This window comes from Panonychus citri, unplaced genomic scaffold (assembly GCF_014898815.1).
Source record: "Panonychus citri isolate SS breed McGregor unplaced genomic scaffold, ASM1489881v1 Contig00141, whole genome shotgun sequence".
Taxonomy (NCBI): domain Eukaryota; kingdom Metazoa; phylum Arthropoda; class Arachnida; order Trombidiformes; family Tetranychidae; genus Panonychus; species Panonychus citri.
In genome coordinates this window covers 1,142,792-1,159,525 of record NW_026515546.1, presented here as the reverse complement: position 1 = coordinate 1,159,525, position 16,734 = coordinate 1,142,792, and the positions used below count along the sequence as shown (strand labels likewise).

General features: G+C 32.5%; 1 protein-coding gene across 5 annotated transcripts in view; it reads left to right on the top strand.

Moving 5' to 3' along the window:
- The window catches only part of LOC128395387 (probable serine/threonine-protein kinase DDB_G0282963), a 41,633-nt gene extending 25,050 nt beyond the window's left edge, over positions 1-16,583 (top strand). For 3 of the 5 annotated variants that reach the window (XM_053355804.1, XM_053355806.1, XM_053355807.1), the window contains 4 exons: positions 884-6,312; positions 7,136-7,285; positions 14,297-14,441; positions 15,423-16,583. In XM_053355804.1, the coding sequence (XP_053211779.1) occupies positions 962-6,312; positions 7,136-7,285; positions 14,297-14,441; positions 15,423-15,602 (5,826 nt within the window). In that variant the 5' untranslated portion in view covers positions 884-961 and the 3' untranslated portion in view covers positions 15,603-16,583. The remainder of the gene's footprint in view (positions 1-883; positions 6,313-7,135; positions 7,286-14,296; positions 14,442-15,422) is intronic. The other 2 variants (XM_053355808.1, XM_053355809.1) reach the window with 2 other exon arrangements.
- The last annotated feature ends 151 nt before the right edge of the window (positions 16,584-16,734 follow it).

The window sequence follows — 16,734 nt, the reverse complement described above, 5'->3', positions numbered from 1 at the left end:
TTCTTTGTCTTCGATCTTACCTTTAGCTTTTCATCTTCCTCTCTCTCTCTCTCTCTCTCTCTCTCTCTCTCTCTCTCTCTCTCTCTCTCTCTCTCTCTCTCTCTAACTTCGAAACTTAAGAAATTGACTTCGATCTTAGAACATTTTCTTATTTATTCGTCTTCCTCCTTTTCCGAACCCTTGTTATAAGGGAAACCTCTAAATCTTAAAGTAAAAGGGCCAAAATCTCTTAGAAAAAGAAGGAAAAAATAATAACAAGAACGAGGAGGGGTATGAATGAAGAGAGAGAGAGAGAGAGAGAGAGAGAGAGAGAGAGAGAGAGAGAGAGAGATGAAAGAGGAAACGTAAGGTAGAAAACGAGGTGCACAAGAAAAAAAGAAGAGGAAACAAAACATTGCCGGATAAGATTCTCTTCCACATTCACCTTTACTTCTGTCTCTCTTTTGCTCACTTCTCTCTTTCCTCTGTCTGTCTTTCTTACTCTCTCATCATCATTATCATCTTTTCATCAGGTATCACTAAGGTTTATATTCACCTTAAATGGTATTTCCTTGGGAGTTTCTCCGGCGGAAGTTTATTTGAAGCATCAATAAAGTTGTTGTATCTTTTGTGTTCGTAAGAAGAAAAAAGGTAAAGTGAGCGAAAGAAAGAAAGAGAAAGACACAGACTTAGAAAGAGAAAGAGAGAGAGAGAGAGAGAGAGAGAAGACTATATGATGATGAAAGAATGACGGAAGAGAGAGAACCAAAGAAAGAGAAGAAGATGAAGAAAACGAAAACGAAAAGGGAAAGGGAAACATAATAGAGAGAGTGAGAGAGAAAAATTGATAAACATTCTCATTCTCATTCTCATTTTTACTTTTTCTTTTTACTTTTCATTTCAGTTTCTCTTTCGACATCGAAACTCGAACTTGATCTTTTATATTTAAACTCGTGGTTCGTCATCACATAGTCTCTTACCAATGGATCCAAGGCTGACCTATGGATCCCTTCTGGTTCCTTCAGTACCCGCTGGTGCTGCCGCTGCAGCCGCAGTTGCAGCTGGACTTCATCATCATCCACAGCATCTTCATCCATATCATAGTCAGTTAACACCATCGGTTCATCATCTTGCTCATTCACTTCATCCCTTTAGTCAAGCATCAACTGTTTCCCATCATCATCTTAATCATCTAAATGAATCTTCCTCAAGTTCATCATCATCAACCACTGGTTCTAATTCAATCAATCGCTCTAATCACAATGCTAATAATATAAATCCAGTTACAGGTAAAGTGAAACGTGCCCGTCAACGTGTTGATGCTGGTGAACCACGTAATTCATATGCATCGATAACAAATTTCTCGTCAACTCGATCATCAGCTTTTCATCATCCAGGTAAATCAACGAGCTCTGGTTTACATCGAGGTGGAAACTCTGGTGTTTTTAAGTCAACTTCATCTTCAACTTCATCAACTCCATCAACTCCTTCATCATCCTCATCATCCTGTTTATCTAAATCACAATCATCTGGTTTAAGTTACGCCCTTTCATCACAATCTACCTGTTCATCGTGTTCATTTTGCTCTAATAATCGATCATCATCTTCTTCTTCTTCTTCTTCTCACCATCATCATCATCATCATAACTCTCATTCTCATCTTCTTCAATCATCCACAAACTCGGGCGGTTCTGGTATCGGTATTCAATGTAACGATAAAATGACATCACAATACAAAGAGAATCAAATTAACTTTAATAAACAACAAAATGTTGATAATATTGTCGCTAGTCTTACCTCTTCTAATAGTAACGTTATACTTGGTGTTCGTGGTGTTGGTGGTGGCAGTGCAAGTGCCAGTGGCATCATTAATCTTAACAACATGTACCATAATGGACAATCATCTCAACCCTCACAACAACAACAATTTATTTCAACCAACAATTATCCCGATGAACATGGTAAACAAACACAATCATTAATCTCATTCAATAAAACAACAAACTCCGTCCCACCATCACCATTAACATCACCAATCCCTCTAACCAATAATAGTAATAATAATAATGTTGATTCATTGACATCTCACCTATTCAATAATTCAACATGTTCAGTGTCTTCATCATCAACACCAACAAAATCCACTTCATCTTATGTTCAACCCTCGGCTTCTGATTTTGATGGTTCATCTCAGCAACAACAACAACAACAACACCAACAAGAAGAGGAGGAAGAGAGGGAGGAGGAAATAGGAAGTGGAAATAATAATAATTCATCTTCTTCCAGTGCTCATCTTTTACGTGTTATTTTACAAAAGGGTAAACGAGGAGGATCAAATAATAGTATTAAAAGTAATAACAATCAAGTTAATTGTGATAAAATTGGATCAAATTGTGAGACAACAACAAGAAAAGGAGCAAAAAATGATACTGATGATGAAGAAAAAGATGATGATAATTATGATAATAATAATAATGATTATGATGATGATGATGATGACGGTGGAGAGAGTGATTCTGGGAGGACCATCACAGGTTCCCCACCAAACAATGGTGAAGAGGGAGGTGATAAGGATGAGGATGATAACAGTAACAATGATAATAATAATAATGAACAAAATAACAATGAATATGATTCAATTGAAGATAAGCTTGTTACTGGTGGTGGTAAAGTTGTAGATGATGATATTACAGATGATGATAGGAATGATGATGAAAATGATGATTATATTGAATCGTCCTGCTTGGTTGAATCTGAAGGTGAACCGGATGGTGGTGATTTCAGCTCAGGTCGTGGTTCCAATAAAGGCGACAGATATAATTTAGATACTGATGAGTACAACAACAACAACAACAACAACAATGAAATTATGAATCTTAATTGTGAATCAACAAATGAAATTAATCATAATGATAATTTGAAAAGAGTAATAAGTAAATCAACTGATAGTAAATCATTGAATGTTGATAAAAGTGATTCCAATTTATTGTCTACTTCAAATGAAATAACTTGTAACAATAACATTGAATCAACAGATTCACCTTTACAATTAACTGGTGAAACTATTGATAACTGTGAACAATTATCTTCTCCTTTAATTGTTAATCCACAATCAGCCACGATTACAACAACATCCATTGGATCAACTACCACAACCACCACAATTAGTGCTAATGGACCAACAATTAGTGATGTTAAACGTGCTCGAGTTGAAAATATTGTGACCAATATGCTACCAAGAAGTAATTCAACCTCTGGTCAATTGAATAAATTAACTTGTGATGATAATCAACAAGTTGTAGAATCAACAACAATCAAGGAAGCCCAACAATCAACAACAATATCAACCTCATCATCATCATCAACCTCGGCAATTGTTAATGGTTGTAAAAAGCGTAAATTGTATCGTCCACAGCAAAGTAAATCAAATGGTTCATTGGAAGATGATGAAGATGATTTATTAGATGAAATTGTTAATGATGATGAAGAAGATGAAGACGACGAGCTAATTAGTGGTCTTCGTAATAATGAAGGTGATGAAGACGAGGATGAATTGAATGATTCATTGATTGGATTATCGTCTAATATAATTGGCGATTATGAGATGAGTGAAATTAATGATTTATCAATTAAATGTGAAATTGGTGATAAAAGTGATGCAGATGATGCGATGATAATGATGAAAGGATCATCATCATCAGTTAATCACGATGAACTATCAACTCTTATGGCAAAATATGAACCAAGTTCATCAACGGTAAATCGGTCAATTAATACACCGAAAGATTTATCCAACTATAAATCACCATTAGCTAATTCTGTACGATCATCAAGTAAATCATCACGAAAATCTGATCATCATCATCGTCATCATAATCGTTTAACTGGTGATGATTTAGATGAAGATGATCTTGATGGTATGGCGGATGATGAATTGATATTAAATGATGATGATCGAGATTCATCTCAGGTTAATTTGAGTAAATCATCACAAAATCATCGTCGATTCAGTGGTCTTCAAGATCCCGCTCAGTTATTGAATGAAGCTCGTAAATTTGTCTATGAACAGGAAAAAATGACCAAAGGAAATTCATCATCTTCTCATAATCATCATCATTCTCATTCTCATCATCACTCTCATCGACAATCAAGCCGATCATCTAGAAAACGATCACTTTTACCTCAATCAACTTGCACCACAGTTAACGGTCTAATGTCAGAATCACTTCCACCAACGGCTACAAGTCCACCGATTTACTATTCGGACATTGAATGGTTACGAGAAACTCTCAAAACCGAAATGCAAGCAAATCTAATACCAAGTTTCAGTACAACTATCGATAGTGTAATTAACCGTTTCTGTCAGCGAAGAGCAGCTTCAGCTGCTGCTGCCGCTGCCGCTGGGGCCGTTTCCCGATCATCATCATCTTCTTTAAATCATCAGCAACAATATCAAATTTTACCTCATAAAGAACCTGGTGACCTGATGGTTCAACGTAATCCCGATTCATCGGCTCCCGAAACCTCTAAGGAATTGACTCTTTTATCTCAAATGTTAGAATCAAAATCACCACGAACAACTCATGGTAAATCTTTTGAATCTTCGCATCAACAACAATCTCAATCTAATCATCATAATCATTCCAATAATAAGACCAATGTGCCCAGAGAATTGTCTTCTCAATACAATCAACAACATTCCTCTTCTCATCATCGTCAATCAAGTACACCGGTAAATCAATTAACCAGTGGTAATAATGGTTCAAATAATAGTAAAAGTTCAATGAATGGGCATCATTTACATGCTCATCTTGCTCATCATTCTCATCATCATCATCGAGGAAGCTCAAGTTCACCTTCATCTTTCACTTTACCGACTGAAAGTGCACCCGTTCCAAAGCCTTCAGGACCATCTCCATTTGCCTTCCCACCGGGTTTCAAATCGAATCTTTTATTTCCCAATTTTCCATCAAGTTTACCTGGAGCATCTCAAACACCACCAAATTTGTTACACGCCGCCTCCATAGCTCAGCATTTGAATTCATTTGCATCGGTATTTCAACAGCAACATCAACAACACCAACAGCAACAATCATCGTCTCAACAACGTTCATCTGATGCTATTGTTGGGCTCAATGAAAGTGTCTTAACACCTTCAACAACAAATACAGGTAGAGATCAATCAACACCAATAGTGACTCCAACGGGATCGATTAATTTTTTAGGCTCAGCAAATGATAATCTAAATTCAAGTGCAAGGGAGGGTTCACCTGATGAGGATTCTGAAAATGCTCGTGGTAATAACAATATGTCACCAAGTGAAATAAACAGCGGAGGTGAGCAAACTGAGGCAATATCATTGGTGGTAACACCTAAAAGGAAGAGACTTAAGGTAACTGATTCCCGAATAACACCAAGAACAGTTAGTCGGATTCTTAATCAAGAGCCACTTTTAGCTAATTTAATTGCTCGAAGTGAACTAGTCTCTTCACCGCCGACTCTTAATTTTGGTCTATCTCCTTTTAATGGTCCACCTCATATTGGGCCACCAACTGCACCTCCACCTCCTTTGGTACCAGTTTCACTTCCAACCTCAGTGGCAATTTCTAATCCAGGCCTTCATTCAGCTGAACTTTTCGGCGGTCCAGCTTTCCCTTTCTCTGACCATGCAAGGCTACTTCGTGAATCTATTTTCTGTCAGGCAGCGGCTGCAGCAGCAGCAGCATCAAGTGGACAAGGTCCAATCCAAATGGAAACGGAAAGTAAAGATCGTGAAAAAGATAACCTATCCCACCATGATTCCTCAATAAATGATTCTCAAATTACATCGCAACAATCACAACAATCCCAACAATTAAGGCAATCACCTTTACAATTAACTCAACAAGAACAAGAAGATCAAGAACAACAGCAATCAAAGCAATTACATCAACAACGAGAAGATGAGGTTCGTCAAAGGCACCATCATCATCACCTTCATCATCATCAAACAGCACAAGCCCAACAACAACAACAACAACAACAGCAACAACAACAAGCCGCTGCAGTAGCTGCCGCAGCCGCTGCAGCAGCAGCTCAGCAACATCATCACCATCAAGCAGCAACAGCAGCAGCAATTCACAATGCATTAGCAGCCAATCACCTTGCAATGCTAGCTCAAGCCAATAGAGCCGCTGGAGGTGGTGACACCGCTTCACCTGAATCTCTAAGTCAATTTGGTGGTACAAGATCTGAAAATGGTGCCGATGGCTCTGAATCGCTCAACGATTCAACCGGTTACGATACATCAACACCTTTAATGTCATTTTGTGGCAATTCACTTGCTCTCCAAACGTAATTATTATTATCAAATCAATCTCCCTTTTAATACCTTCGAGCAAAACTCAATTACAAGAATAGAATTAGTTTCAATTCTTTCACCCATTTACCAATTTCATCAACTTCTAAATTGTTTTTCCAAAAAAATAATAATAACAAATTCATATTAACTTGCAATCTGATTGACATGCAATCGGTAAATAGTAAACAATTAACATCAACTTGAAGGTTTAAATCTCATACTTTTCATCAATCGATATGCAAATCAATTCATATTGAACTGAAATGTATTGATGCAAACAAGAGGGAGAGAAAGATTCAATATTCAATTTCATAGGAAATTAATCAATCTAATCAGTCAATCCTTAAATTATTTGTCAAATTTGACAAGAAAATTAAATAACTACTGAAGGAAATTTAAGATTATTATTATTATTGATTCTGTTTCTTTTTTTATAAACGATTCTTAATTTGTGTTTCTTTTTCCGATTCAATCTTATTTCCTGTTCCTCCCAATTGAATGGGAAGAAAAGTTTTACAATTGAATTTACAGTTAATTGTTTCTCCATTCACAAGACATGATTAAGTGTTGAACATTTTCAACACAATCAATGAGAAAAACCTTGCAAATAATCAGTCATCATTGAGGCAGATTAACTGCTAAGGTTTGACTAGTTAATCCTTAGATGGTAATCTAATCTCTTACCGGAACAAGAATCTTTTTTACCTCATCCTTATCCTAATCTCTCTCTCTCTCTCTCTCTCCATCTTCCTGATATCTCTCATGAGAATCTCATTCATTTCCATGATTATTAATCTTTTCTCAATTTTCTTCCAGAACTTTGACTCCGATGCATCTTCGAAAAGCTAAATTAATGTTCTTCTATGTTCGATATCCAAGTTCCAATGTTCTGAAAACATTTTTCCCCGACATTAAATTCAACAAGAACAACACAGCTCAATTAGTTAAATGGTTTTCTAATTTCAGGTAATTATTACATGATACTTACAATTAACTCTCACCATTAACCGTTATTTTTATCATTAACAATCAGCAAGTTTCCTTTTCTCCCTCTTAAGTTTTAAACAATCAACAAACTATTGTCAACAATTGATTCTCAAGACAATTTAAACTTTTTTTTTATTTTGTTTTGTTTCTCATATCAAATATCATTACAATCATCATCATTTATCAAGATCATTAGGACAATCAAAATTGATCATTAACAATTTACAAATTGCATCTTAAACTGTTACTGATTACGATTGTTTATCTTTCCTCTTGAAATTTAATATCTTTTTCCCCTTAATAAGATTAATCTTCATTCTCATGATGATATTTCATGAAATGAACTTTCTCATCTTCATGATGATATTTATTCATTTTTTTCCTCTCTTCTCCACCTACAACATTTCAGCCATTACCTGGGCAATAGCTGAGTGATTACCTTGATTTAGTTAAAATCAATTTCTCTGGTTTCAAATTACTTTTAATTTCATAGTAAATTATTAATAGTTTTGTATTTTTCTCTCACTCGTTTCAAACAATTAAGATACGAATGTTTCAATTGATATTAATACAATTTAGATAAAATGTTTACCTTGATTGTTTCCAATCAAATTGGACACGAAAAAGGTTTGAGAAAATACTTATTCTTACCTTAATCTTATCCGATTAACAGGTAAACATTTATGAATGAGAAAACAATTGTCAAAGATAATCAAGGAAACCTTTGTAGGAAAAAAATTCCTCTTCCGGTTATTTGATAATCACATCAAATTGTGATTGTTTATCACCAATAATTCAATTGGAAACAATCAGAATCATCAAATAGAAAAACAAAATTTGATCATGTTAATCAAATGAACAAATAATAGTTTCATTTGAAAAGAAATTTAATTTTTTATTTGATTACATTAATCACTATGGTTACTATCGTAATCGTAATCAGTTAATTGTAACTTTATTTCCTCATTTAAGACTAATTCATTTTCTTCATGGTAACAATTAAAATAGATCAAGAAAAAGATATTGATATAAATTGTTTCTATCGATATTCACAATTGTTACTTATCATTTCTTCATCTTCTTCATGAAGTTATCGTTGTTTTTTTTTCTCAGTGAATAACATGAGCAATTCTGGTGAATTATTGTCTATTACCTGAGAGATTAATAATCTTTGAGATGATTGGATTAATTGTTTGGTTTCAGTTGAATGTTTTTCGATACTTTGTTTTATCTGTTCTGAAAATTGAATTTATTCTGTTATTTGTTATCTTAATTAGTTATTCTTTTCGATTTATCAGAATAAAATTACAAATGAAAGAATTTACTTGACGAAAAAGAAACAATTTTCTTTTTATAGGAGATGATGAAACGAAAGATGCTTATCCTATTTTCTGTTGTTCAGTGGGTGTGTTCATGGAAACTCATCTTTTCTTCATCTTCTTTTCATGATCAGTGATGCAGCTTAGTTTTTTTCTTCTTCTTCTTCATCTTTTTCCCTTCTCCATGTTAAGGAGGCGAATATGAAAGATAGGAAAAGAATCTTTTTCTTTTTCTTTTCCAGGCTTCTGATTGGATGGAGAAGGATGAAGAAATGATGAGGATGATGAAAGATGTTCAACTTTGTTCAGAATCAGAAGCAAGTATTCAAAAAGAAAGAAACAAAGAAAGAGAAGCTCAAAGAAGCTTCAAAAGATTAAATTCTCTCTCTGTCTATCTCTCTTTTCTCTGTCTGTCTCTCTCTATCTCTCTCTCTCTCTCATCTTTTTCTCTGCTCAGGGAGAAAAAATTTTCATCATGAATCCTTATTTTCCACTCCTCTTTTTACTTTCTTCTTCCCACCTCCTTGTCTCTCTCTCACACTCACATCTCAGGCATGACTCTTATGTGTATCGTTTCAATTGAATCTTTCATCATAATAATAAAGAAAATTGTATCAACTGAGCTTTTCTATTCCTTTCTAACTCATCTTCCTCTTCGTCATCATCATCATTATCATTTTCGTCAATCTTTTCTCTCCCTGACTCCAAAAGATATTCTTCTTTCCCTTATCCTCCTCCTCTTCCTCATCAACATCTCCACCTTATTTTCATCATTATACTTCATTGTTGTTGTTTATGATAATTTTTCTCTCTCTCTCTCTATCTTTTTACCTTTAAAAAAATTCTTTTCTACTCTCTCAATGTTTTTTCATCTGGTTTCACTTCCAACAAACTCAGGAAAACTTTTCATCTTCTTCGTTACTTCATGATGATATTGTCACGCATGAGATGATAACAATCAAAAGTATAATTCATATAAATATCGCTTATTATTATTATCAAACTTTTCCTTTAATCTACTTTTTTTTATTCATCAGAATTTCTTTCTCTCTCTCATCATCATCATTACCTGATATCATGACAATTGTTATTTCTTCAAGTTTTTAACTCAATTCTAGAAGCAGAATATGATGATGATGATGATGACGATAAGAATGGAAGAGGAAGACAAAAAAGACTAAAACAGGAAGAGGTGAAGTTTTGAGATAGAAAAACATGAAAAGATCGCTAAGCCTTTTATACTTTTTCTTCAGAATTTCATAATAATCTTTCTCTCTCTCTCTCTCTCTTTCCTTTTGTGTACTTTAAAAAAATGAGGACTTTTAGATGCTCTGAATGATGGAAAAGAAAAAGAAAAGGATGAGGAAGATGCTCCTCCCTTGTCTATCCTCTTCCATCATCCTCATTATCATCATGATCGCTATTATGTGTATTCTCATGAGCAAGATTTTCATTGTTGAAGATTTTTGAACAACAATAACAAGAAAAAAAAGGACAGAATCAGAATTATCATTCATTATAAATATAAGAATGACAATATTATCCTCCGGATGTTGTTTACTGGTTTGTTGTTTGTGGGTGTTGATAGAGTGATGTTTGTGGATAATGATGATGAAGATGAAGATGATGAGGACAAATGAATTTATCCTATTCTTTTATTTTAAATGAACAATGATTCTAAATAAACAAAGTGATATTATATCAACAATCACTTTGTGGCCATTTAACATCCGTTTTAAAAGATAACCGCCACCCTCTCCATCTTCATCTTTATCATCCTTATCATCACTTTTTCTTTCATCTTCAAAGTCTCGTGGCACTTTTTATGATGGAGAACATGAGTTGACACCTTTTCTTTCATCATCATCTTTATCTCCATCTTCTTGTCATCCATCTGCTTCTATAAGATCAATATTAAAATTTGATTCACTTTCTCTTGGTCATTCAACTTTCCAATTGGATTAGTAAATTACCTTAAATAATAGATGAGGATGAGAAGAGGGAGCAAGAGGAAAGATGGACATTTAATGATGGACCTTATGGAAAAAAGTACATTTAATGTCCACTAATCATCTAGATGATAAGTTTCTTTTTTTGTTCTTACCAACAGTTGGTGGTCATTTTCTTATGATGATTATGAGAAAATGTTAGAACTGTTTTATTTTTATTAATATTATTATTCTTACAAGTTTATCTCTGGTCAGTTGGGATAATCATCTTTGGTCATCTTTCACTTTTTCTATTGCCTTTTGTTTTATATCTTTGTAATTCTATGAGAGATATTCAGTCAACTATTCATGATAATAACATCATGATACACAGAAATTACTTGAGAATTTGGTATAATATCATTTCATCATCTCTCATAAGATCAGTCAACTGTGGACAATTGTCATGATCTCTCTCTCTCCTCTTTATCTTCCATCTTCATCTTCACCTTTACACCTTATTCACTACATATCAACATCTTCATCAACTTTTCCATGTCAAAAAAAAGATGAACAAGTCCAGAATATAATCTCATTGATAATAAACGATTATCATCATTATCTCTTCAATAGATTTATGACAAGTAATCATCATTTCCGTTTCCTTATTTTCATCAAAAAACTTTCTATTTCTTAGTTACACTTTCAATGTGCAACATTATCATCAATTTCGATGACACTTTCAAACACAACAATCATTTATATTCAGTTTAATATTTGATACCTTTGTTATGATTAGACAAAAAAATTTACTAGCAAGAAGAAGATGATGATTATAAATCTATGATAATTAGTTTGCATTATTATCAAAATCCCTGAGCCTTGTTACTTACGATATTTTTATAGTCTTTGTAAATTAGTGATGAGGAAGAGGCAAAAAAAAATGATAGTAATATGGAAAAGTAAAGGATGAAGATGATAAAACCCTTTAGGCTGTCGATGAGTATATGAAAACCTTTTATCCTCTAATCCATTATCAATTATGATTCTTGTTTAATGAGTTAAGATCCAATCGATAATCCTTGAAAATTGTTAGCCACGATTCAAAATCTCTCTCTCTCTCTCTCTCTCTCTCTAATCTTTGATCATCATCGTCATTAAACTTAATCACTTGGCTCCGATTCTTGACTTTACCCTTCCCTCTCTCTCTCTCTCTTCATCTATTAAGTTCAGGCCTCATCCCGAAACTATTTCATTAACCCGATCGCTTTTTAATTCATCAGTTTTTTTCTCATCATCAATTAACAATCTCTCTCTCTCTCTCTCTTTTATCTTCTTCTAAGACTTTTTTTCTATTCTTAGGATAACGGTAAAATCCATAATGAGTATTCATCTTTTTGTATGTTCATCTATTCATCTGATGATTTATTACTAACATACAAGAAAATCTGATTCTTTATCTAATTTTTTGTTCCTCTCTCCATCCTCATCCCTCATCTTCATCCCAAACACTAACATAAAAAAACGCATTAAAACCTGCAAATATTGATACTTATTACTATTATTGAAAGGTATTCAGTTGTGATATTATCATGAGCATCATCATAATTATCATTAACATTATCACCATGGAAGATATAAAATCATTTGGGTTGGGCTTTAAATGAATGAGTTGAGAAAAAAAAGTTTCTCTATTCATTGAATGTCATAATATTTTCATGGAGACAATATTAAGATAAGTGAATTTTTTTCACTTCTTCCTGGCCAAAAAAATCATCACCATCATCATCAACATGATGATTTTCATCCTCATCCAATTCATCTTCTTCCTTTTATCTTCCAATTTTTTTTGCCTATTCTTTTATGATTAATATCATGTTCCATTAATAACATCACCTCATAATGAATTATTACCATTATTATCATTCAAGAATCTTTCACCATAAATTAATGAACTTTCATCTTACATCATGTTATAAGATAATTAAGATTGAACATGATTGTTGATGAATAGAAATGAATCTTGAAAATGCAAATCAATGTTTACAGTTAGATAATATATTCAACCTTTAAGTTAATTGGATCATTGCTAATTTGCATAATTGAGTAGCTCTCTCTCTCTCTCTCTCTCTCTCTCTCTCCTCTTATCTTCTTGTTAAACCTACGTGTTCAATGCTAAGTAAGATATTTCGATGATTTCGAAATGACCTACGCCCAAGACAGTTAGATGAAGAGTGATCATCATCTCACCGAATCACTTAAGATAATCAAAAATTATTCTTAACACAGTAGCTTGATCTCATTAGAGTTAATTGCTAAAAGCGAAATCTTTAATCATTTGGCAAAAGTTTCACGAAAAGTTTAAATGTTCAAATCTCGAAGGTCTCGAGAACCTTTTTTTTTTGTCAATGTAAATGGACAGAACCAAATGACCACCGCCCTTGCTTTCAAACCAATGAGATTTGAATGAATGAAATTTCAAAGCATCTTACAACTTTTTGACCCTTCAATTTGTTGATAAGCAAATGATATGATTATTACCAAGGGTTACCTGAAGGTTACCTTTTACCTGGATGTAACAATAATTTACTGTTAATGAAGTAAAACCTAAATGATTATGAAAACAAAACAAAAAAAAAGAGAGAGATATTAATTCATAAATAGTTTACAAATTAACTATTTGCAAAACTAATTTATTATTAACATTAAATTATCTTATATTTTATTATCATTTCTATCATGGAAACGTATGTTTTGTTATACAGAATGTCTCATAAATCTAAATGATTAGATATCACTTTCTTTTCGGATGAGTTAACTTACCTTTTTTTACCATAGAAAATACAAAATTTAATGAACATCATCATCATTTTATTTCCTTCTCAATGTCATCCTCTTCCTCTCTCATTTATCTTCTTCTTCATCTTCCAGTCTCTCTCTCTATCCCTTCTTACCTTTATGATGATTAAACCTTAATGATTAACCATGAGATGAGAAAAAAACTCATTGAGAAAACCAATTGATGTTCACACTTATTATTTACAATCAACTTCTTATCATAACCCAAATTCAACCAGATTTCATAATCTAACTGATTGTGTTTGTGTTTATCATTGATGATTGTTGATTAAAACTTCATTGATTTGGTAAATATTGAAAATGGAGCAATTAATTACTATTTGCTTCTTGATATTGTTAACAATTGTTTTCCATTATCACCAAATCCTATTGTTTTAACATTATCATCTAATTGTTGACAATACAACCAAAGACTTTGAGTTTTCAACCACTTTTTAAATCATTCACGCAGTCAATGATAATCAATTAAAGAAAGCTTTTGATATCTAATTAGTTGACCATTTTGCGACTACACCACTTAAATTAGTGGACAAACTTATCATCATATCTTTGGGTTAACTTTATCTCTCATTGATTATATTCAACTGCGTGAATGATTTAAAAAGTGGTTGCAAACTCAAAGTCTTTGGCTGTATAACAAAGTTTCATCTAATGATGATGATCAACTTAAATGATAATAATAAACAATACATTTAATGATCATTTTGATAATATGAATCAATATTCATTAGGTAAATTCACTTATTAGTTTTTCATTAAGATTTCATGATAAACATAAGAGAGAGAAATTGAAAAGTAAGCTGATTCTTGACGATGATTAATAATTGTTTCTTATTTCTAATTGTTAATTGCTAATTGTTTTCTTCTTTGGGCTTAATTTTCAGAGAGTTTTATTATATTCAAATGGAAAAATATGCAAGACAAGCGATTGCCGAAGGAATTAAAAGCGCTGACGATATTCACATCCACCGAGAAGCCGAACTACTTCGAGTGCTTAACATGCATTACAATCGTAGTAATCATCTTGACGTAAGTAAATCATTGGACGAAATTAATCAGAATCGAGTGACAATTAAGGATAAAATCGATTTAGTTACCTTTCTGAGTTTGTGGTCATTACGAATTCACTGTAACGAGAAAGTCTAACTACGGCGAGAAAAAATAACTGTAATCAGAATCCAGAACCACCAGAATAACAATCAGTTAATTTAGTAAATGTTTCAAGAGTAGGAAATAAAGAAGCTAAAAATGGCGACCAGAATTAATCACCTCACGAAATTTACTAATTGTTCAATATCAAAGTTTCTCATCGTAATGATATTTATCTTGTCGTTCTCATCATCATTCACTTTGATATAATATCTTTTCATTTTTTTCTTTGTTTTTTTTTGCTATTCACAAGGATGATGATCATCATAATTTGAAGTAAACCTTATCTTTAGATTGACCACTTTCTATGCTAATGGTCAACCAACCATTAGTTTCATAATAAATCAGGTTGACCCCATGAATAAAGATACACTTTTAGTATTGATTATTTTTCATGAAGTATTTGTTAGTAGATTTAGTTTTGTTTTATTAGCATTATCATTATCTGATTGCGAACAAAAAATTCATAGATAGTTATTCATTTCAGGGGAAACTCAGTTATTCAGGGAGAGGAGAGAAAATCATTTATCCAGAACTTTAGCACGTAAAGTAATTGTCATCATCATTATCATCAGAATCATTGGAATCATTTAACTGATTGTGACTTATTTTACTTCATGACAACTAATTCATCTTATTTGTATATTCATGATAATCACCTTTTCCTTGACACTGGTCAAGCATTGATGAATATCCCAGAATTTACTCATCGAAAATGATAACTAATCAAATGATTCAGTGATTGTTTATTTTGGTTGTTCTAGTTAATTGTTTTCGAGTTTTTTATTTACAATTTATCTTGAGATTTCTAATTGATTAATTGTTTATTTTTGCTCTCTTTTTTATCTCTAACTCTCTCAGGTTCCAGAAAGATTCTGCTTCGTGGTTGAACAAACGCTGAAAGAGTTTTTCAAATCGATCGCCGCTGGAAAAGACACTGAACAATCATGGAAAAAAGCAATCTACAAGATCATCTCGAGGCTCGATGATTCTGTCCCCGAATATTTTAAATCGCCCAATTTTTTAGAGAGACTGGAATGAGGAATGTACCTGTTAGACGAAGGTGGAATCGCCGATCATAATCAACTAATCACAATCCAATCAATCAAACAATCGAATCATAATCTTCCCTTTTTAAATCTTGATTATTTACAGAAAAACAAACAACTCAAAAGATAATCGAATCCTCGATTTAATAATCTAAAACTAAATGAGATCTTTTTTGTCTTATCCCTTCTTAATTGTTGTTCTTAATTTAAATTATTAATCAACTTAATTTCTTTAATTTAATTCTATTCTATTCTAATTTCTCTGTTATCAATTATGATTCGATGATGATTGTTGTTTATGATTCGATTTCTCTTCCAAAATCTAATGGGATTCATTTTCCCTCCTCTTAATTTTAGATGAAGCTTAATTGTTAATCAATCAAAATGAAAATCTATTAATTATATTGTATATTATTATTAGGGAACAACAATCACTATGATCAACAATTAGATCATTTGATTAATTGTTAACGATTAAGCTTCTCTCTCATTCCATCATTCCGTATAAGTCTCTTTCTCAACGTATCTACTTTAAAAATGAAGTTTTTAATCATCGAATTAAAAATCAATTGTAAATCAATTACAATGTAAATTGTAAACGGAAGTACGAGGAGGACTTCCAAGTATTCACCTTGACCCACACCCTAGAATCCTGATCATGTTCATCCTCATTCTCATCACCATCACCATCATCATCTTCATCATCATTATCATCAATCTCTCCCGAATAATGAATCTGGTTAATGTGCACTTTTCTCAACCAAAATTACACTTTTCTTTTTAATCTTTTCTTGATTATCATCTTTGATTATTAATTAATATTATGACTATTATCATGTTTATGAAAAATTGAAAGAATCAATTAATTGATTTGTTTGTTTTTTTGAAATAATATAAATCACACACAAGAAAATTATCTCATTATGAAAACCACAATTATCATGATTAAAGTGAAACAATTTATTTGAAAGTTTTAAAAGAAACTCAACTAATCACTATTATCGAATTTGTTTCCAATCGATATTCAGTTTGCATCGTACGTTCAGTTTTCCGCGAATTTGAGGTTTTTTTTTCTCATTCGACTTTTGCTTCCGTTTCCAAAATTTGCTCTCTAATTTTTACAA